General features: G+C 44.1%; 1 protein-coding gene across 14 annotated transcripts in view; it reads left to right on the forward strand.

The window, feature by feature from the left end:
* The first annotated feature begins 716 nt into the window (after positions 1-716).
* SLC27A6 (solute carrier family 27 member 6) overlaps positions 717-21,674 on the forward strand; it is a 75,756-nt gene continuing 54,798 nt past the window's right edge. Inside the window, exons 1-6 of one of the 14 annotated variants that reach the window (XM_061625357.1) lie at positions 717-1,074; positions 1,249-1,386; positions 2,140-2,332; positions 7,396-7,593; positions 11,423-12,206; positions 12,975-19,847. In XM_061625357.1, the coding sequence (XP_061481341.1) occupies positions 15,914-18,664 (2,751 nt within the window). In that variant the 5' untranslated portion in view covers positions 717-1,074; positions 1,249-1,386; positions 2,140-2,332; ... (1 more) ...; positions 11,423-12,206; positions 12,975-15,913 and the 3' untranslated portion in view covers positions 18,665-19,847. The other 13 variants (XM_061625383.1, XM_061625365.1, XM_061625337.1 and 10 more) reach the window with 13 other exon arrangements.

The following is a 21,674-nucleotide window of genomic DNA, read 5'->3' on the forward strand; positions in this document are numbered from 1 at the left end:
CCATTTTAAACATTCAGCCAATCATCCAGCATTCTACTGCCCATTCACTCCCCCCTCCTCTTTCATTCCACTTACCATGTATCTCCTATACAAACAGCACTTACCATATATACACTAATAGAGGAACATCACATGCGCGTCATATGAGATCAGGCCTCAACCAAGCTAGGAGCATTCATTATATGTCTCCCCCACTGGACCCCTTATGGGGGTCCCCTTTTATGTTTGATCCTGCCCAATGCCATTTGGACTAAAGTTGTGACAGAAAATTGCAGATGTCTAACATAGTCAAGCAAACACTGTGGGATAGGCAAAAAAACCTACTCAACTGGGAGGCCAGATTATGTTGAGAGGAAAAATTCCTATCTGGCTCCATCAACCAGTGATCCAATAAGGTCAGTGCAGCACTAAAACCAAGGGAGGATCAGGGTGGGAAAGTGTCAGCTCTGCACTGAGACAGCAGTGCCGGTGGGGGCTGGAAATTCCGGGGTAGTTACCAGGGCGGGAAAGTCCTTAGCTGGCAGCCTGGTCATAAATCTGCCAGGCTAACGAGGATGAAGCATGATAAGAGCAAGGCCCTTTCCAAGCTTATGTGCCAAGCCAGAAGTCCAGAAGCGAGGTCAGTAGAGGTCCGGGTTCAATTACCCAGGAGTCAGTCCAAGATAAGGTTCTGGGAAACTAGAAACACACAAAGCCACGTCTGACGTTGTAGTCAGCAACAAGCTGAAGCCAAGGTTTGTCTTTTAAGGAGCAGGTTGGTCAGCAGGTGTGAGCCATCAGTGTTTCAGCCTTAAGTGGACAGGCCTGCCCCTCTTGTGCCTGACCTTCTGCTGTCTACGTTCTGCAAGTGAGGGGGGGAGTATCCTGTTCACTGTCTGCGACTGGCTGAAGGGCTTCAGCTGTGTCTGGGGTGCTCTGCAGCTGAGGGGGAGAAGAAGCTGGGTTCTCAGTAGTTTCCTCCGTTTCTCCTTCTGGGTCTGCTGTTACTCCTGAGTCATCCTTGTCTGATGAGTCCTCTGACGGGGCCATGACAGAAAGCCGGCTCAAAGAATAAAGAGGCCAGCGAGAAGCAGGGTGAGTCTTTAAATAAGCTTGCCTACCCCACCTCTTTGATATGTCTTGCACGACCTCTCGAGATCATAGGAAGTCTTGCAAGTGTCTCAAAGGGCGGGAGAGTGCTCCCCCCACCCATCTCCACCCAGGATGCTATTCAATCCTACTAATGGTGCCCCATGTGTTCCTTCGCAGGGCTGGTGCTTGAGGCATTCAAAAGTCAGAAGTTTCTAATACTATCTCACAATCCTCCATTCTGGCTTGCAGGAGACATTACCATAATTTGAGAATACACTCCAGCCAGGCAAAAGCAGTATACGAGGGCACAGAGAGGTGAGGCCCGGGAATACGATGTGGGTCCTGGGGAGTGGACATAGCCAAGAGCAGTGTCTTGAGGGCCCAGTAGAAAGGCCTGGAGGAACACATTCAGGCCTTGGGCCTGAGGTTCTCCACCTCTTCTTTAGAAGGTAAACAGAACTCATCTTTATGAATATTGAAGAGAATAATGAGGGGGCAATATTTAGATTAAATATGATTGCAAAAGCTGATGGCTACAAAATAGTTATTAATATACTCAGAAACAGGCTTTTAAGCAGAAATGCAAAATTATGAAATAACACCTTTGAAACTGTTGTGGGACAAAAGGGCCTCAGTGATTCTAAGCAAGTTAGGCAAATTTATAAAGGATCTATTGTGATTTTTAGTGTGCTCAGGTGTAGATTCTTTGGATTGAAAAGCAGAATGTGCTGACATCATGAAGACAGAATCATTCTGGCCTGACTAGGAACTGAAAGTTAGGCATAAATATGGCATAATGGCATACTATGAAACTTAAACTGAAAGTTTTATATTTCCTAGCCACCACAGGGTGGCAGTGTTTAAAAACTTTACTTTTATTTTGAAATTAAATATTAAAGAAATGAACCATTCAAGCTTCTTGCTACAAAGTGAAACACTAATTGCATAGGTGAAAACCTACTTTGATAAAAGAGAAGGCACATTTTTGAGCGCCAGAGAACACTTGTTCAGTGAAATTGAAAGCCATACTCTAATTAGCTTTAACAAATAATTGCAATACTTTTACAGTGCAATCGAAACCCAAGATCTTGATCAAGATGTGGGATGAGTGAGTTTGGAACAGATAAATCATGGCTGAGCTGAGCTCCTTCATCGCAGCTCATCTTAAACCAGTTTAAGTCCAAAAAACAGGATGTGGCAAAGAAAGGCTTACAGCTATTCCAAACCCGGACTTGGAACTTACATTGGCAAAAAGGGTGATGTAAGTCAAACCCTATTTTAAAGGCTCGTTTTCCCTATGCCAGGCTCAGTTCAGCTGACAGTAGCCCCACTCTCACTTCTGAACAGAGTTTGGAACAGGGGAAACTTACACCAGTTTTCTATACTTAGGGTTTCTCTGACTGGATACTTTCACAAAGGGCTAGATAAAGGACTGGGAACCACTATGGAAATAATATTTGTCAATGGACCAGGGGTCTAAAAATGGGATGGTCATTACCATCTAGGGTAAATAAACAAGGTGGCCTTTTTTAATGACCCTAGTAAAATTATTGACCACATTGGCCATAAGTTTCACTGAAAAAAAAATACATGAATTATGTAAAACAAAAAGCCTAAAAATATGTACTATCCAGTTTGGAGCTAATATGAGTCAAGAGGGCTCAAAATGACTGGAACACATCCATAATGTAGTGAAGTAATTTTGGGGAGCATTACTGAAAAAATGTAGAGCAAGTGATACAAAATGTGTATACGGAAAACACTTTATTTTTTAGATTTAGTTTATAAATAAAATTGTTCATAGAGGCTAAAGAATGGTCTGAAAAGTAGTCTGAGTTGGTGTATATTATATACCAAATCTTTCCTCATTTAGCCTGTTACCTGACCCTGATGAGGAATTGGTTATGGGTACTTCCAGTTTACTGTGGACTCTGTGCTGATCATGCATGCAAGTTGTGTGCAGTGTCCACACAATGTCATTGTCTTCAAAATGCTTTCCTAGATTATTTTTCCATTTAATCCAGATTTACTATTTCCCCACAGAAAATTCAAAAAATGGGGAAAAATATGGAAATGGTAAATCCAGATTAAAGTGGTGGTGGTGAAATCTGGGGTGGCATTTTGATGACAATAATATTCTGTGGATGCTACAAAAAACATATGCATAGGCAATACTGAGTCAACAATAAGTGCCCCATTTTGCAGTTTTTGTGGATTTGAGAATGAAGGTGTGGTAGCAATTTTCAGATTTATTTATTTTTACACAAGTAAGGGTTTTTTTCAGTGAAAGCTGCTCATTACCCACCCCTGTACCCTGGCCTTTGACACTTGGGATGTGTGTGTTTTAGAACCTGTCCTAATCCTGTGACTGTAATTTGTTTTAATTGTTTTTGATATTGAATTTCAAACTCTTGTAACCAGTTCTGGGATCTGCTGGTAAAGGGTGGGTAATATGAAGGGGAGGGGGGAGCATTGTTTTACACCAGGAATGTTACCTCAGTGGAGGTCCCCTGGGAGCTCCTAGATGTATCTCTCTGAAAGCAAAAACCAGGCAAGATTCAACTCACAGGAGGATTCCTCTAGGAATCCAGTAAGGCTCAGATATGAAACCTTATGAAGCAACACAGAGCCAGGCCAGGAGTGTAGTGGCAAATAGGAGAAAGTCGCCAGATGCCTTCAGAGTGAGAGTCTGTAACTGGCAGCAGGCTGGCCCTCCCTGGGTGTGAGACAGGAGAGGGAGTGGATGGGCCCTGTGTGAAAAAGTTTGAATGGGTATGACTGTTCCCAATTCTCGCAGAGGCCTACTAGAATAATTGGCTCCAACAGGTTTTGTTGGTGGGCTTGTGTTGGGTCCATATTAGGTGTTTAGGAGGAGTCTTAGTACAGAGGGACATGGGTGATGCCACCCCAATTTCAGTGATCACAGGTAGAGGGAAATATAGCCATGGGGATGTGGCTAACACAAAGGGACCCATAATCTCTTATCTGTTTGCTGTATCTGAGGAGTATTCTTCAGTTAAGGCAGGGGTAGCCAACGTCATGCCTCCCAGATGTTGCTAGACTGCTACTCCCACAAGCCCCAGCTAGCATGGGCAATGGGATGATGGGAGTTGCAGTCCAGTAACATCTGGAGGGTCGCATGCTGGCAACCTCTGAGTTAAGGATAAAGCTCTAAGGATAAAGTTCTTAAGCTCTACAGGTGGTAAAGATGCCGTTAGTGGCCAACAGGTAAAACAATTTTGAAGTCAACCATTTTTGTGTTCTGCCTAAGAAGGATTTCCGGTGTTATCATAGGACCAAATAACCTTTATTCTTTTTATTCCTTTTATCTTTCCTGTTGGAGGGGGTTAAGTGACACTCCCCAGCTGCTGCTGGGCTCTACCCAGCTCCACTGCTGCAGAGGTCCCTGCTGCACCCAGTGAAGCTGTACCCATACCATGAAAGGCTGCACAAAAGGGATGGTGCTACCACCAGGGCAGCTGGGCATGGGGGGGATGGGCATGAGGAGGAAAGGACTGAGAGGGGGAGGGGTCATGAGTCCTGGTGGGGAGCTACTCAGCAGGGCTGTCCTATCACACAAAATAGGTGTGTGTCAGCCAAAAGACCGGTGGCGAATGTCCCCATTTTGGGCAAGGTTCTGGAGCGGGTGGTTGCCGGTCAGCTCCAGGTGCTCTTGGATGAGACCGATTATCTGGATCCGTTTCAATCCGGTTTTAGGCCTGGTTTTGGCACTGAAACAGCCTTGGTCGCCCTGTACGATGACCTCTGTCGGGAGAGGGACAGAGGGAGTGTGACTCTGTTGATTCTCCTTGATCTCTCAGCGGCGTTTGATACCATCGACCATGGTATCCTTCTGGGGAGACTCGCGGAGTTGGGAGTTGGAGGCACTGCTTGGCAGTGGTTCCGCTCCTACTTGGCGGATCGTCGCCAGAAGGTAGTACTTGGGGAACATTGCTCGACACCTTGGACTCTCCATTGTGGAGTCCCTCAGGGGTCGGTTTTGTCCCCCATGCTTTTCAACATCTACATGAAGCCTCTGGGTGCCGTCATCAGGAGCTTTGGAGTGCGTTGCCCCCAGTACGCTGATGACACGCAGCTCTATTTCTCCTTTTCATCTTCTGCAGGTGAGTCTGTGGATGTGCTGAACCATTGCCTGACCGCGATAATGGACTGGATGAGAGCTAATAAACTGGGTCTCAATCCAGACAAGACTGAGAAACTGTTGGTGAATGCCTTCCCTGCCCAGATGGTGGATGTTTACCCTGTTGTAGATGGGGTTACACTCCCCTTGAAGGAACAGGTTCGTAGTCTGGGGGTTCTTTTCGATCCTTCCTTGTCTCTTGAGGCGCAAGTGGCCTCGGTGGCAAGGAACGCGTTCTACCACCTTCGGCTGGTAGCCCAGCTACGCCCCTATCTGGACAGGGATGACCTCGCCTCAGTTGTTCATGCTCTGGTAACTTCTAGGCTGGATTACTGTAATGCGCTCTACGTAGGGCTGTCCTTGAAGACAGTTCGGAAGCTCCAGCTAGTGCAAAACGCAGCAGCCAGACTGCTGACGAGGACCAGCCGGTCAGCGCATATAACACCTGTTCTGGCCCGTTTGCACTGGCTACCCATCTGTTTCTGAGTCAGATTCAAGGTGCTGGTTTTGACCTATAAAGTCTTACACGGCGTGGGACCGCAATATCTTGTGGAACGCCTCTCCCGCTATGAACCTACCCGGTCACTTCACTCAGCATCTAAGGCCCTCCTCCGGGTACCAACCCATCGGGAAGCCCGGAGGACAGTTACTAGATCTAGGGCCTTTTCTGTAGTGGCCCCCAAACTGTGGAACAGCCTCCCCGAAGAAGTACGCCTGGCGCCTACGCTTCTATCTTTCCGGCGCCAGGTTAAGACCTGGCTATGCTCCCAGGCATTTTAAGCATTTAATGTTATAATTTTAAATTTTCTACTTTCTTTTGTTGCTGCTTGTGTTCATTGTTTGTAGGCTGATTTTATTGTGATATTTTGTATTTTAACTTTTTTGTACACCGCCCAGAGAGCTACTCGCTATGGGCGGTTTATAAATGAAACAAATAAATAAATAAAATAAATAAAAAGGGCTGGTTAGCCCATGTGGGCAGGCCTGGTGCCAGCGGGTGGCCAGGTTGGGCCCTGACTGAGGGCCTGTTGCTGGGGCTGAGCGGGAGTAGGTCCAGCTCCACAATTTGCACTAGTACCAGGTTGCACAGTGTGCGCCCCACGACCCAATGTTGGCACAGATTGTGGAGCCAGAGCCACACCCCCCAAGCAACACCTCCCATGCTGGCAGTGCAGGCTGGCCACATTGCCGCATCAGTGCGTGCATGGTTGTCATCACCCAAGATGGTGCCAGGGACATCAACGCACCCCACCATCATCTTGAATGATGGCAGACATGTGCGCTCAGCATACTAATGTGCTGATGCAGCCGGGCTTATTTAACATGGCAGTAGCCAGTGTGGTGTAGTGGTTAAGGTGTTGGACTATGACCTGGGAGACCAGGGTTCGAATCCCCACAGCCATGAAGCTCACTGGGTGACCTTGGGCCAGTCACTGCCTCTCAGCCTCATGAAAACCCTATTCATAGGGTTGCCATAAGTCGGAATCGACTTGAAGGCAGTACATTTACATTTAGTCCTGCCATGTTGCTACTGCCGCCACTGCCTTCAAAAGCCCCTGCAGTCTGGTGCCAGCGCTGCATGTGAGTTCAGTCTATTGGTCCTCCTTAATTGGCTGAAATGCCTGGAGTGAAATCTAGGGCCCCTTCCATATGAAATATGAACTCTTCTGCTTGGCTAGGGTTCCTCCTCCTGCTCCTGACATCAGTGACTGGAGGAAGAGTAAGGTATGTGTCTGATGGCTATCTGCTGCTGTGCCCATGATTGCTTGGTGTCCTACCCTAGCTTAGCACAAGCCTCCCAAGACTGGAAGGGTGGGCTGAAGCAATTACAGGGCAGATGTCACATCCAACACAGCAGAGTCCAAATAAACTTGTTCAGGATTGCAGCAGGCCAGGCCTGTCAGGACCCTGGACAGATCAATGTATCAAATGCTGCTTGTCTCAGCAACATGCTGAGGCCTTCTGAGGACTGGCTGGCCTGGAGCTGCTGTTAAACCCACCCCCTCTGAAGAGCTGTCTGTTTCTTAAAAGGCATTGCATCATTCTGTAGCCTCTGGCTTGGCATGTGGGCAGTAAGGACAGTACTGGGACTGGGAATGCTCTCTATGTCTGAGACATTGTGTAAAACAATAACATTCATTCATTCATTGCATTTTTATTCCACTTTTTTTTCCTCCAAGTAGCTCAAAATGGAGTACATGGTTCTCCCCTTCATCTAATCCCCACCACAACCTGTGATTTTTGGCCTGGAAGGTTCTCGAATGGGAGATTAGGGCTCCCCATGTGGTGCTTTTGTCCCTTCTGAGTCTTCTTGTAAGCCAGAAAAGGGATTGATGCCAGACAACATGACCCCTGGCAAAAGAGCCAGACATTCTGCTTGTGTGAGTATCTCTGAACATTACTTACAGAACAATCCTAAGCATGTTTACTCAGAGTTGAGTCCCACTAAATTCAATTGCACTTCTTCCGGAGTAAGTAGGATTGCAGCCTCAGTTCTGGTAAAAGAAATTTAAAAAGGTAAAATAAAAAATTATTTGAAACAAAGTATTATTTCTAAAACCAAAATGAACTGACTGGGGGGGGATCTAAAATTTTCATAATTTGAATTTACTGCCAAAATACACATTTATACTCTCCTAATAAAAATGTTTTCTAACATCTCCCGTTCAGCTTGTGGTTGGATATAGAAGCATTAGAAAATGTAACATGTATTTGTTGATACTGTATTGAATGTTATTCACTTCAAAATTCATCCGATTTTACCTTCTTTTATAAGTAACCTTGAATTTCAAGTTTGATAAAAGCAAATTAGAAGTGAAAAAGTTAAAGCCATTATATGAACTTTTGCAACATTTCAGATTTGTTTAACTTTGCTTCAATTCTAACCACTTTTCCTATAACACTTTTCCTGAGATAATTCCTGTGTAGGAAAACAAGTATACACTATTGTCTGTCAGCTGTGGGGTTTATTTTGTCATGAGTACATTAGTTCAGCCACCGCACAGTCATTGAGGTGACTGTCCTGTGCAATATCCTTCTGACTACATTTAAGTAATCTTGATGTGGGAAAAAAATGAGATTTCTCTGGGGGCCAAACTATGTGTGACACTACATGCTTTGTTAGAAACCGTGCCATGATGATGATGGTGATAATAAGTGGAGGCTGATATTCATCAAGGCTTCAGCATGTAGAGGGGGGAGGTTTAACTCTTCCCTCCCAGGTCATGATCCCAATAAAAATCCCCCACCCTGCATTGCTATTAGCTTTAGAAAAAATTATCCTATTTGTACCAGTGGGTTTAATCTCCCCCCAATAGATCATTGTGATCTATTATTTAATTTCCTTTATACCTATTATTAATATTTTTAAAACCTGATGTAGTTTCCAATCATTCTTGCTTCACCTTCAATTAGTTAAGTGCCAAACAAATGCCAGCTCTGTGAACAACAATAACAGCAGGACAACATGCACCCTTGCTACTTTTCACATCTAACATTTCTAACCATTTTATATATTCCTTTGAGGCTTCAAACTACAAATAAAAGGTAATACTTATCATTTATACTTCCTAAGTTCAAAGAACTGGAACATGATTACACAATGTTAGACATGTCCTGAATATAGCAAACAAAATCTGCTTAATTCTTTCTTCCTTTTTCATCTGAAGCTTAAACAATAAGAAGATAAAAGGCTATTTTGTGTGAGCTCTCTGATTGGTCAATAACTCAGAGACCTCATATACTGTATAGGTAAGGACTAATCCAAAACAGACAGCTGAAAATTATGTTTTACAGTATGACTTACATGCAGCTGTATTTTTAGGGCACAATCCAAGTCATATTTCCACCAGACTGGGGAGAGTTGGATGCAGCGGACCCTTACTGAGCTGCCGGGGGTCCGCCAGGGACTGCCAGTTCGGCGGACAGAGAGCCAGCAGAAGCCCCCAAAACGGGATATTCCAGCAGTGTTGGCAGGGGAGGAACTGAGGGGGGGGACTTACACGACTTCCAAGACCCCTTGAAGCACTCCTCTGGGTCCTGATCCTCACAATAATTCTGTCAGCAAATTGCAGTGCTGGCCTATGGGATCTGCTTACTTTCCGGTAAGCCTGTTTGTGGAAGCTGGCTCTTCCTGTGCACAGCTGCCAACAGAGCTGGTGTTCAGCCGGGCTGGCAGCTCCCAAGCAGCAAGTGGATGCAGCAGAGCTTTCCGCCAGCAACTCCTCTGCTGCCCTGCCCCCTGCTGTCTTCCCATTATTTGGATTGCTCTTCCTGACAGAATTAATATACATTCAACACTTAGTAAAGATAAATTTTAACAATGGGCAATGTTTTATTGCCAAGGTTTGGGATCAAGTTATTTTAAGAAATGTGATTAAATTTTATAAAATAAAAGATGACAGAATAAACAACAAATGATATACAAACCAGCATGCCATTTAAAATTATCTTGAAAAGATAAAGGATTTTTTTAAGGAAAACAAGGCAATACTCCTGCAATAAATATCAAGCTCTTTGGTACACAAATAATTGTCATGTTGATCTTATACTAATTTACTTGGAAGTAAGTGATATGGAATTTAATGACAGTTACTTTCAAGAAAATATAGTCTTGTTGAAACATTATATATTACTTCAGAACTGCAAGAGCTAGATCTAACTGCAAAATGTTACATTAGAACAGGCCCAACACTCAGCAGAAGGTCAACTTGTCCATTAGATAAATGGGGAATTTATCTGATAGTCAGATGACATCATAAACATTCATAAATAAAATTGCATGCATCATCAAAAACAACAGGATTAAACAACAGTAGGAAAATGTGGCCAACAGGTTCCACTCTTGTACATATAAGAGGCTTCAGGTGAATTGGCTGTTGTGTAAAGTTCCGCTCCCTTGTTGTTCAGGGAACTTACCAAAGCTCTCAGTCTCATTCCTCAGTTTAGCAATCATGTCTGCCTAGAAAAAAATAACCATAGCTAGCAAACTTATTTGTACATTTATTGAAATCTATGGAACTTATGGTTACATCACACATTGTACTGGACTTCTTCAGGAAAAATGTAACACAGAAGTGGCAACATCTCTAGCTCTCTTGGATATAATGGATGTGCCCTTTTTACACTCGGTTGTGTCAAGTGTAATGAAATGTAAGGACTCAAAATGTATTTTTCTTACATAATGATGATAGAGAAGTAGGACGAAAGAGAAAAGAGGTGTAATGGACATATTTCTGGTTCTGCAAGTGGTCAGACCTCCTTCTCCCACATCTTTAGATTGGCACTGTCACATATTTTGAATTTTTCTTGTGGCATAGTTCCCCAAAATTGGCCAGCATTGGTCTACTCCAAGAATTAGTCACATTTTTGGAATTTTCACACTTGACTTAAAGCTGCCTGCCTCTCTTACTATTTGAATGCATGTGTGGATTGTGTTAATGAGAGAGTGAAAGTGGAAGGTACAAGCTTTAACAATAATGTAGGGTGTGATTTTGGATTACAGAGGCAGGAAACAGGGCCAATGTCAGGGCACTGACTACCTTCTATTTCCTGAGATACACCAATCTGCCTTATAAGGAAATTATTCTAAGGGAAGCAACAGGTTATAATAATAGAAAACCCCTCAAAACTCTCTCTCACACACAACTCAGCAGCCCTTAATCTGCTGGCTGACAGGAGAGACCAAAACATACCTCCCTTCTGTTCCCCATTCCTTGGATAACTGGGAGCTAGTGGGGGGGGGGAAGCAAGCTTCCTGCAGCTGCTTCTTCTCTGGCCAATGGATGGGACCAGGCTGGTCCTCCCCTTACCCTGATGTTCTTTCCAGGAGACCAAGGGCAGCAAAGCTAACCATGCGCCAGCAACTGCAAAGCACATGCAAGCAGAGCTAATGAGGCGAGCGGGGCGGCGGTGCCCGCTGGCTTTTTGTTGTGCGCGCAAGAACTAACCCCCGCGAGCCGACCGACCGCCCCGGGTAAGGGGCGGGGTTCTTATGCAAGAGCTGAAACAATACAGCAGACGCGCGCATTCGATGTCCAGACAAGCTGCGCGTCTACTGCGAGCGCGCCCTGTCTCTGCCGGGTGGTTGGCGGGAGAAGCTGCTGTTTGTGTCCTGTCAGGCGTTTCTCGCCGTGTGGCTGGGAGAGCGGGAAGTGGCTGGCTTCGCTTGGCAGAGGGAAAGAAGACTCTTTCTGTCTTTTGTTTCTTTAGGGGCAAGTGGATGCCGCGAAGCCTGCGTGCCTTCAAGAGGAGACTCGCAGTTCTTGTTTCCCTGTCCTTGGTGTTCAACCTGTTGGCCTTGCTTTGAGCTGCATTCGATCCTCTCCAGCCGCTCTTGCTCTTCTGTGAGCCCCCTCCCCTCCGTTAAGATGCTTCTCGGGCGCTTCTTTTGACTGACTCTGAGAGGCGGCGTGGGTTTGCCTGTGTCGGGGCCAGGGCAGAGGCTGTTGGTTGGGCGAAGAATTCCCACAGTGACCGGATCCGTTTTGTTCCAGCCGTCCTCATGTTACCCTCTTGGGTAACGGGCTTGGTAGGTGGGCTAGTCTCTTTGCACCTCCTCCAGAAGCTCTTCTTCCCTTATTTCTGGGCTGACCTGAAGTTCTTGCTGAAAGTGGTGCAGTATACGTTGACTTTGGAGGTCTACAGGCTGCGGGGCAGGACTTGCACCGTGCTGGACCGGTTTGTGAAGCTGGCTGAGAGGCGGCCCAACAAGCCGTTCCTCGTCTACGAAGGGGAGGTTCATACCTACCAGGCGGTAGACAGGAGGAGCAACAGGATAGCCCAACTTTTCCTCAAGGAAGGGATGCTGAAAAGGGGAGAGACCGTGGCCCTGCTGATGAGCAACGAGCCTGATTTCAGCCTGATTTCATCCATACGTGGTTTGGACTGGCCAAGTTAGGCTGTGTGGTGGCTTTTCTCAATTTCAACATCCACTCCAGGTCCCTCCTGCATTGTATCTCCAGTTGTGCGCCCAAGATGCTGGTGGTGGGAGCAGGTACAGTATACACCTGATATTTGCATATACCCACATTTATTCATTCTAGAGAATTTGGAGGGAGCTATACGAATTCAGGCTGCATGCAGGTCAGGGGAAGCATGTTTAAACACTTCCTAGTGTAAAATGGTATGTGAACATAGAAAATAGTTTTTTTAGGGTAAAATCCATTCCTTGATAGTCTAGTTTTGCATGTGCATGGCGATCTTATATATACATAGCATTCAAACTTGTGATTACTCCCCCCCCCAATCTTGTAGCCTGAACTGGTAGAGTGTTGGACTACGACCTGGGAGACCAGGGTTCGAATCCCCACACAGCCATGAAGCTCACTGCATGACCGTGGGCCAGTCACTGCCTCTCAGCCTCAGAGAAAGGCAATGGTAAACCACCTCTAAATGTCGCTTACCATGAAAACCCTATTCGTAGGGTCGCCATGAGTCAGGATCGACTTGAAGGCAGTCCATTTCATGATTATGCTGAATGTTTAAACTTAAAGGCATTTGAGGCACATCCACAAGATTACTTGGTCTCTCTGTTATGCTTTAGACCATTTCAAAACAAAGTGTGATAAAAAATGATAAGTGGATGGATTATCTTTCTAGTCACATAGATTGATTATTCGTGTGTGTTTTGTTGAATATAACCATGAACCAGCAAGTGGTAGTTTATTCTATTTGTCAAGACATCACCTGTTAGAATAAAACTTATTTACAGGTGCAAGTGGCATACAAATTTTATTAAATAAAATGCATGATATGTCAACAGGTATATATTTGGTATCCCCAAACCTGTGTTTGCACGGAGCAGGAAGGCACTCATGGGGAGAGACTGCTGAGCAAAATCATAGAATTGGAAGGTACCTTGGAGATAATCTAGTCCTGCTTCCCCTGATCAATGCTGGATCTACAACACAAAATACAACTACAGCATTCCTGAGAGATGGCAGTCTAACATCCTCTGAAATACCTCTGGTGTAGGAAACCCACCACTTCCTGAGGCAGTCTGCTCCACAGCTGAACAGCTCCTATTGTTAGGAAGCTTCTCCTAATCTTTAGCTGTAATCTACTTCTCTGCAATTTCCACCTATTGGGCTGTATTCCTACTCAGAGTGGACTTATTGAAATAAATGAACCTAAGTTAGGCACATTTATTAACTTCAATGAATCTGCTGTTGAGTAGGACTAGTATAGAATACCACCCATATATTTTTGTCCTGTTATCTGGAGCAACAGAGAACAAGACTGCTCCATATTCTGCACAGCCCCCCAGATATTTGAAGACAACAGTCATGAGTTTCCTTGGTTGTATAGATAATGGAATGCAGAGATGATGCCTGATATCGTTAGTTATCTCCACAAAGGTGCAGCTACTGTAATTTTTCCTTAATTTTATGATGCTGTTTGATTTATCGTGTTTTACATTTTTATTGTTAATTATTATTTTAATGTTATTTGTCACCCTGGGGCTCTTGTGTAGACTACAAATGAACCTTTCCCAGTTGCCACAAATGTTTGAGTCCAAATTACCCCTTGTGACCTCTTAAGAAGGCTTCTTAAAATGTTTGCAGAGCCTTCCTATATGAAAGTCTCTGTCGAATGCAAAATCGCCAGATATGAAAGAATACAAAGATCAATGGAACTTCTTGGAAACAGGATTATGTGCTAATTGTCATTGATGAGTATTGTCATGAACCTGTAATGTTCATGAGTTATTAAAAATCTAATAGCAACACTTTGGCTCCAACAAGGGACTCTGGGAGACGGTTACAGTTAGAAAAGACAAGCCTTTGCCAATTTACAATTCTGAGTTTCACTTCCCAGCTGAAGATGGTTAGAGAAGCCTTAACAAGCTGCACCTGTTTATCTTTGCTGATTAGCAAGTGCCTGGTACCCAAGGTCATCCTTGGCCTGTACAGTTGGAAAACACAGTTGGGAGGGGGGCCTGCAAGGCGCGAAAAGGGGAGAAAACATCGAGAAGAAAGTTACATCAGCCAATTCCTGATTGGTCAATTAAACTTGGACCGTTAGGATCCTTTTCCTTTAAGTATAGGACTAGAGACACATAGCCTTTGTTCTCTGTTCTCTGCCTATGCTGACTTGGCACCAGAGTTCCAAACCTTCTGCCTTATGGTTCCAGGGGTTGCTTATGGGAAGGTAACCTATGTCTGGTTCCATTGCTTTATGTTGAACATCCATCTCTCTTAGGAGGGGTGCCACACAACCAACTACCTCGTGTGTAAGTAGTTAGGTGAGTTTAGTTTGTTATTTTCTTGTTGTGTGTATGAATTCTCTTGTAAGTACCTAAACCCCTGTTTGGGTGTATGGTCTTAAAGGATTACTTGCTGCTATATTTTATGTGCACTTATATATCTTAATAAAGCTACTTCTATTTAACCTGGTGTGTTCATTGAGAGAAGGGGTGGTTCTGGATTCAGTACCTTGACCAATCTCAGTCACTAACTACCAAAGAGGGTTAAGAAGTTAAAGGCTTGGATTTTAAGTGTTAAACCAGAGGTGCCAGGCAAGGAGTGTAACTGTGACTCTTGCCTCTTAGGACCTTGGTTTTATATATCTTCTGGGCTCAGAGATCCCCTGGCTCTGAGTGGACCAGTATACAGGGGTGGTGGCAGCCTACCTTCTACCTTGCAGGGTTGTTGTGAGCATACACAGCCTTGGCAAGGGTGAAGTAATAGTCTTTGTGGTTCCAGTCTCATTTCCCTAAGGGTGGGGGTCTGAGTCTGATGCATGAACCCTGTGCCCTGACGGCAAGAGGGTCATGACATGGTTGGCAGCAGTGAGGATCGAGGCCATTCCTGCTCTTAAGTGAACACACTGTGTGAGATAAGTGCATTGCAGCAAGTTGTAAATTTGAAAGAGACTTCTGACACAACCGTTTGTTACTTTGGGTAGTGAGGTCAGTGCAGAATGTCACAAAAGATAAAAACCAGATCTCAAAAGAACGGAGCCGAAGGTGTGGACATGGCAGACAATGCGTTGCCTAGTCAGCTTGTTCAGCTGGAGGAAGGCGCTGCTGCCCCGTCACTTGCACCTCAGCCTTCTGCGGATGACAAGGAGATCGTGTTTAAACAAACTGAGGAAAGTGAGGAGGAAAGTGAAGATGAGGAGGAGGAAGATTCTGATGGGGAAGAGCTGCCTAGAAGTATGCAGCGTTACCTAGCAAAGCAAATGAAGCTGCTGTCCCTACAGTTCAAGGCTATGAAGGAAGATCGCCTGAGTAGAGAAAGTTTTGCCCGTGAGCTGAAACAACCGCAAGGAGGAAGACCAGACCTCCATAAAAAAGCTTTTCCGACTTTTCGTGAGACAGATGACATCTTTACCTTTTTTCAAGTTTTTGCCCACTCTTGTAGAGACCAAGGTGTGCCTAAAAAGTACTGGATGAGTGCTCTACGCATTAATGCTGAAGGCGAATTAAGAGAACTTTTGCACTCTCTGCCAGTGGAATATGCAGATGATTTTGACTATTTCTATGCTCTAGCTAGATCCCATTTTGCTCTAACAGCAGAGGACTGCTTTCGGCGTTTAGAAGCAGACCAGAAAAAGCCTCGAGAGAGCTTTTCAGCTTTTTCTGCGAGAATGGGCAGGAATGTGGAACGCTGGGCAGACACGGCTGAAGCAGCAACCTGAGGTGAAGTTTTAGATCTGTTTGCTAAAGAACAGTTTTATAGACGTCTCCCTCGAGACCTGATGGCTCTGGTTAGAGACCAGCAGCCCCGTTTGCTGGCTGAAGCAGGCGTGCTAGCAGATTGTATGTTTAAAAACAGAGCTGGAGAAAAGTTTACTCTGTTTCGGAAACCTGAGAACGTTCCTGTGAAACCGCCCGGGCGAGAGATTCCAAGTATGCAGAAACCATGGCAACCGCCGAGGGAAGTGAAGGGAGGGCAGAGCTACTCCAAAGTAACTTCTACTCTGACGGAGACTGGATTACAAAAGAAGCCCCTTGTAGAAATAACCTGCTTTAAATGTGGAAAAATCGGCCATAAGGCTAATTCCTGTTCTGAAATCTTGCCTAAGCCCAATCCTGCTGGAAGGAAGAATCCAAGGGTTGCCCCAGTTGTGCGTGTAAGAGACTTAGCTTCACCTGGAGCGGCACCCCCTGAACTTTCCTCTTGGTCGTCAGCAGATGAGAATGAAGGAGCAGAATCGGATTTTGTATTTTCTGCCCCAAATTCCCAAGACCGTCCTGAAACTCCTCGTGGACCTGTACTCAAAGCCCTGTCGGTGAGTGTTGTACAAAATATACCCGGGGGCAGAGAGGGAGGAGTAAAGAATAGCTTGTTTCTAGGGAGAAACTCCCCAAAACCTCTTTCACCGGAATGTAAGGAATGGGTTCAAACGCAGTTTTCAGAACCCATATATGTTAATTGTGTTCAGGTCATGGGAAGGGTAGATTTGGGAGCTGAGATTACCAGTATTGCTAAACACCTGGTTAAGCCAGAACAATATGTCCCAGACTTACAAGTGACGGTCACGGCGTATGGACCCAAGACAGTACAAGCTCGTGTAGCTGAGCTGGTGCTTTCGTACAAGAACTGGACTGGGCGCCATAGAGTTCTAGTTCATTCAACCAACAGTTTATGGGACGTTTTGATAGGAGCAGACCTGCTTTTCCTGCACCATAAAGAGACTGAACGTAGGGCGGAGAGGGATGCTCTTGCTAGGTCTCAAGTTTTGTTAGACGCCTTGAAATATAATGGGAAAGAAGCCAAAGCTTCGAAAGAGCGGGCCGTGGGCTTGCCTGAGCCACAGGAAAGAAGTTCACTTTTGCAGCCCAGAGGAGGGGGGCTGATGGAATGCAAAGTGCCGCCTGCTGGCTCTCAAGAAACTAAGACAGTTTTATTAAAGAAGGGAAGCCTCCAGAGTTGTAAAAGCAAAACGGAAGCCAACCCAGCTGCTTTGTTAAAGGCTGAGAAACCTAATTCTCTTAATGAACATTTAATTATGGCTTGCACTAAGGTGTGTGAACTTGCAGAGGATTCTTTGGATTTGGTTACAGAGAGCCAACGAGAAGGGGGGATAACTGAAGTTACCCTGCCCAAAGGTTTGACTCATGAGCAACAAAATCAATTATTCCAAATCCTGACTGAATTTAAACCCATGTTTTCCAGTAAGCCTGGAAGAACTGATTTGGCTATTCATTCTATTAACATCGGGAATCATTCTCCCATGCAAGCTTCTCCGTATCGAGTTACAGGACGGAATGCAGAGGTGGTAGAGAGGGAAGTCCAAGCTATGTTGGAAATGGGAGTTATTGAACCGTCTACCAGCCCCTGGTCCTCCCCTATTGTGCTAGTGGCTAAACGGGAAGCTAATGAAGTGCGTTTCTGTGTGGATTACAGGAAACTGAACCAGATTTCCCAAGTGGATCCGTATCCTTTGCCTAGGATGGACCATTTAATAGAAAGGCTGGGAGCAGCAAAATACATCACTACTCTGGATTTAACCAAGGGATATTGGCAAGTGCCTCTAGATGGGGATGCTGCTGTGAAATCTGCTTTTGTCACGCATATGGGCTTGTTCCAGTTCAAGGTTCTCCCATTCGGACTTCGAAACGCTCCAGCAACGTTCATGAGGCTTATTAATTCTGTGATTAATGGCCTAGGCGAATTTTCTTGCGCATATCTGGACGATATAGCCATTTTTAGCCCTGACTGGAATTCACATTTGAATCACTTGAGAATTGTTTTACAGAGACTGCAGGCTGCTGGACTAACCATCAAAGCGCAGAAATGTCAATTTGGGTTGGGGGAAGTTGTGTATCTTGGCCATAGGGTGGGGCAGGATCGTGTAAAACCCCTGGAGGCTAAGATCGAAGCTATGCACAATTGGCCTGTCCCTAAGACTAAGAAACAGGTTCAGTCTTTTTTGGGGTTAGCAGGCTATTACAGAAAATTCGCCCCACATTTTAGCAGTGTTGCTACCCCCCTAACTGAATTATGCAAAAAGACTATGCCGATGCGTGTCATTTGGACTGATAAATGTCAAAGTGCTTTTGATGCTTTAAAGACCATGTTGGTAAACTACCCTGTTTTGAAAGCCCCTGATTTTTCAAGCCCTTTTGTAGTTCAGACGGATGCCTCCAACTTTGGGCTTGGAGCTGCCTTGCTCCAGAAAGATGCTGCTGGAGATTTGCACCCTATTGCATACATTAGTAAGAAATTGATTCCAAGAGAGCGCAATTTGGCTACCATTGAAAAGGAGTGTCTTGCTTTGGTTTGGGCTCTTGACATGTTACGCCCGTACCTATGGGGACGTCATTTTCAATTGCAGACAGACCATTCCCCTTTGTGTTGGTTAAACAGGATGAAAAACTCCAACCAAAACTTGTTACGTTGGAGTCTGGCCCTCCAAGATTTTGATTTTTCAATCCAGTTTATAAAAGGGCGCGATAATGTAGTAGCTGATGCTCTATCTCGCTTATCTGTTCCAGTTGATTGATATTTGATTCATGCCATTTTACTGACTGATTTCCCAGCTCTGATGACCTCTGGACTGTTTTAGACCTTGTTTTACTCTTTTACGCTTTTAACATGTTTTATGAACTTTTATAGGATTTTATGGCTATGACCTTTTTTGAATCTGGACCAGCTTTTGGATTACCCCATTTTTTATCTTATTTCTTTATTTCTTTAATAAAGTCTTCCTTTTCCTGGGTATTTTTAGGGGTCCCCTAATTTTCTTGGTGTTATTTTGTAACTTTGTTGTACCTTTTGAAAATATATTTAGAAGGCATAAGTCAAGAAGTAGCTCACTTGCTTAATGTATTATTAATTCTTTTTTCTTTTAATGCTGTATATAGTGCAATGTTGATGTATTGATGTAATTTTTGATTGTTCCTCTTATCCCTGGTTGCTGTGGCGATGACGCAGAACTATTCAGAGTTCTGACATCATCTTCCTGAAAAGGGGCGTGTCATGAACCTGTAATGTTCATGAGTTATTAAAAATCTAAGAGCAACACTTTGGCTCCAGCAAGGGACTCTGGGAGACGGTTACAGTTAGAAAAGACAAGCCTTTGCCAATTTACAATTCTGAGTTTCACTTCCCAGCTGAAGATGGTTAGAGAAGCCTTAACAAGCTGCACCTGTTTATCTTTGCTGATTAGCAAGTGCCTGGTACCCAAGGTCATCCTTGGCCTGTACAGTTGGAAAACACAGTTGGGAGGGGGGCCTGCAAGGCGCGAAAAGGGGAGAAAACATCGAGAAGAAAGTTACATCAGCCAATTCCTGATTGGTCAATTAAACTTGGACCGTTAGGATCCTTTTCCTTTAAGTATAGGGCTAGAGACACATAGCCTTTGTTCTCTGTTCTCTGCCTATGCTGACTTGGCACCAGAGTTCCAAACCTTCTGCCTTATGGTTCCAGGGGTTGCTTATGGGAAGGTAACCTATGTCTGGTTCCATTGCTTTATGTTGAACATCCATCTCTCTTAGGAGGGGTGCCACACAACCAACTACCTCGTGTGTAAGTAGTTAGGTGAGTTTAGTTTGTTATTTTCTTGTTGTGTGTATGAATTCTCTTGTAAGTACCTAAACCCCTGTTTGGGTGTATGGTCTTAAAGGATTACTTGCTGCTATATTTTATGTGCACTTATATATCTTAATAAAGCTACTTCTATTTAACCTGGTGTGTTCATTGAGAGAAGGGGTGGTTCTGGATTCAGTACCTTGACCAATCTCAGTCACTAACTACCAAAGAGGGTTAAGAAGTTAAAGGCTTGGATTTTAAGTGTTAAACCAGAGGTGCCAGGCAAGGAGTGTAACTGTGACTCTTGCCTCTTAGGACCTTGGTTTTATATATCTTCTGGGCTCAGAGATCCCCTGGCTCTGAGTGAACCAGTATACAGGGGTGGTGGCAGCCTACCTTCTACCTTGCAGGGTTGTTGTGAGCGTACACAGCCTTGGCAAGGGTGAAGTAATAGTCTTTGTGGTTCCAGTCTCATTTCCCTAAGGGTGGGGGTCTGAGTCTGATGCATGAACCCTGTGCCCTGACGGCAAGAGGGTCATGACAAGTATAACTACTGAAGAACTATGTTCCTGGATAACATTTTTCTGAAATAGCTGATACATGCAGACTATTTCATATGATCAGGCTATTATTGAATAGCCACATGAAGAACATAATTTTTGAATACAACTTTAGTGAAGACTAAAGATTTCTATAAAACACTATCAGTAATGCCCCCTGGAAGATTAATTATATATATTTCAATTATCCTGATCATAGTCTGTTACGCCTCTTAACAGAAGACTAATTTCCTGCACGGTAGTTAATTCCAATGTTAAATATTGCAAAAATGCCATGTGTCATTTGTTGCATATGGTAAATGCACATGTGCCTTATTTTGTCATGCGTATGTGCAGCAGGAAGTAACAACTGATGGTGGCTAAGCTATGAATAGCACAAATGTCTAGGTTCCTACTTGGAAGTAGACTTCCAATTAGTGCAAAATGATTCTTGGTGGTTTGAGTCACTCTTTATTTCATGCTACACATAAAAATCAGTCAATGGATTTTTTGGTCTGTTTTTTCATTGTTTTAAAGGAATGATAATAGTAAGACCAGGAGTCAAATAGCGATAAAATATATGCATTTTTTAAATCACTTGATGATGATAATTTAAAATTTATTACCCACCATTCACCCAAAGGTCTCAGGACAGGCCACAACAGTTTTAAAATACATAATTAAAAACAGTTAAAAACAACCTAAAATCACATAACAAAAATATACATCTCAGGTGTTAAAGGCCAAGGTAAAGAATTTAGTCATTCTTTTACCATGTTATAGTTTTACTTGAAACAGTTATTCTTTTATCATGTTCCAGTTTAATATTCCACTTTAAAAGCCTTTATTTTGGAAGTTGTATTAACCTGCATATTACTTGATGGACACAGCTGTCTTAAAGATTGATGGGAGGAAGTTCTTGCATTGATGAAACTCATCTTGTAAAAGTAAGGAGAAGCTAAATGTTTTCTAATGTGTATTTAGAATAGGGGCAAAGGGATTTTCTTTAACAAATCAAATGCGCTCCAAAAGGAAGTATTTAAACAGCGTAGGAAATTATGTAGCATGATATAGAAATGAGATGTCTGAGAAGGGCATCAGTGAAACTTAATGCAATTCTGCCAAGAGAATGGGAGCAGCTGAAATGAGCTAATTCTTTATGAGCTCTTAGCACACTCTCAGTAGACACCACAGTATCCTCCTGGGCTGTCTCTGTGAGAAGTGGGTTGGGTGCACCATTTTATGGTGGTTTCATTCCCACTTACAGGGTCGATTCCAGAAAGTAGTGTTAGGTGCCTGTGCCATGGCCCCCTGGCAGTTGTTCTGTGATGTGTCACAGGGCATGATTTTGTCCCCAATGCTCTTTAATAACAATCTGAAGTCAATGGGGGCTATCATTAGGAGCTGTGGGGCAACATATCACAGGTGATAATAAGCTGACAA

This window comes from Rhineura floridana, chromosome 1, assembly GCF_030035675.1.
Source record: "Rhineura floridana isolate rRhiFlo1 chromosome 1, rRhiFlo1.hap2, whole genome shotgun sequence".
NCBI lineage: Eukaryota > Metazoa > Chordata > Lepidosauria > Squamata > Rhineuridae > Rhineura > Rhineura floridana.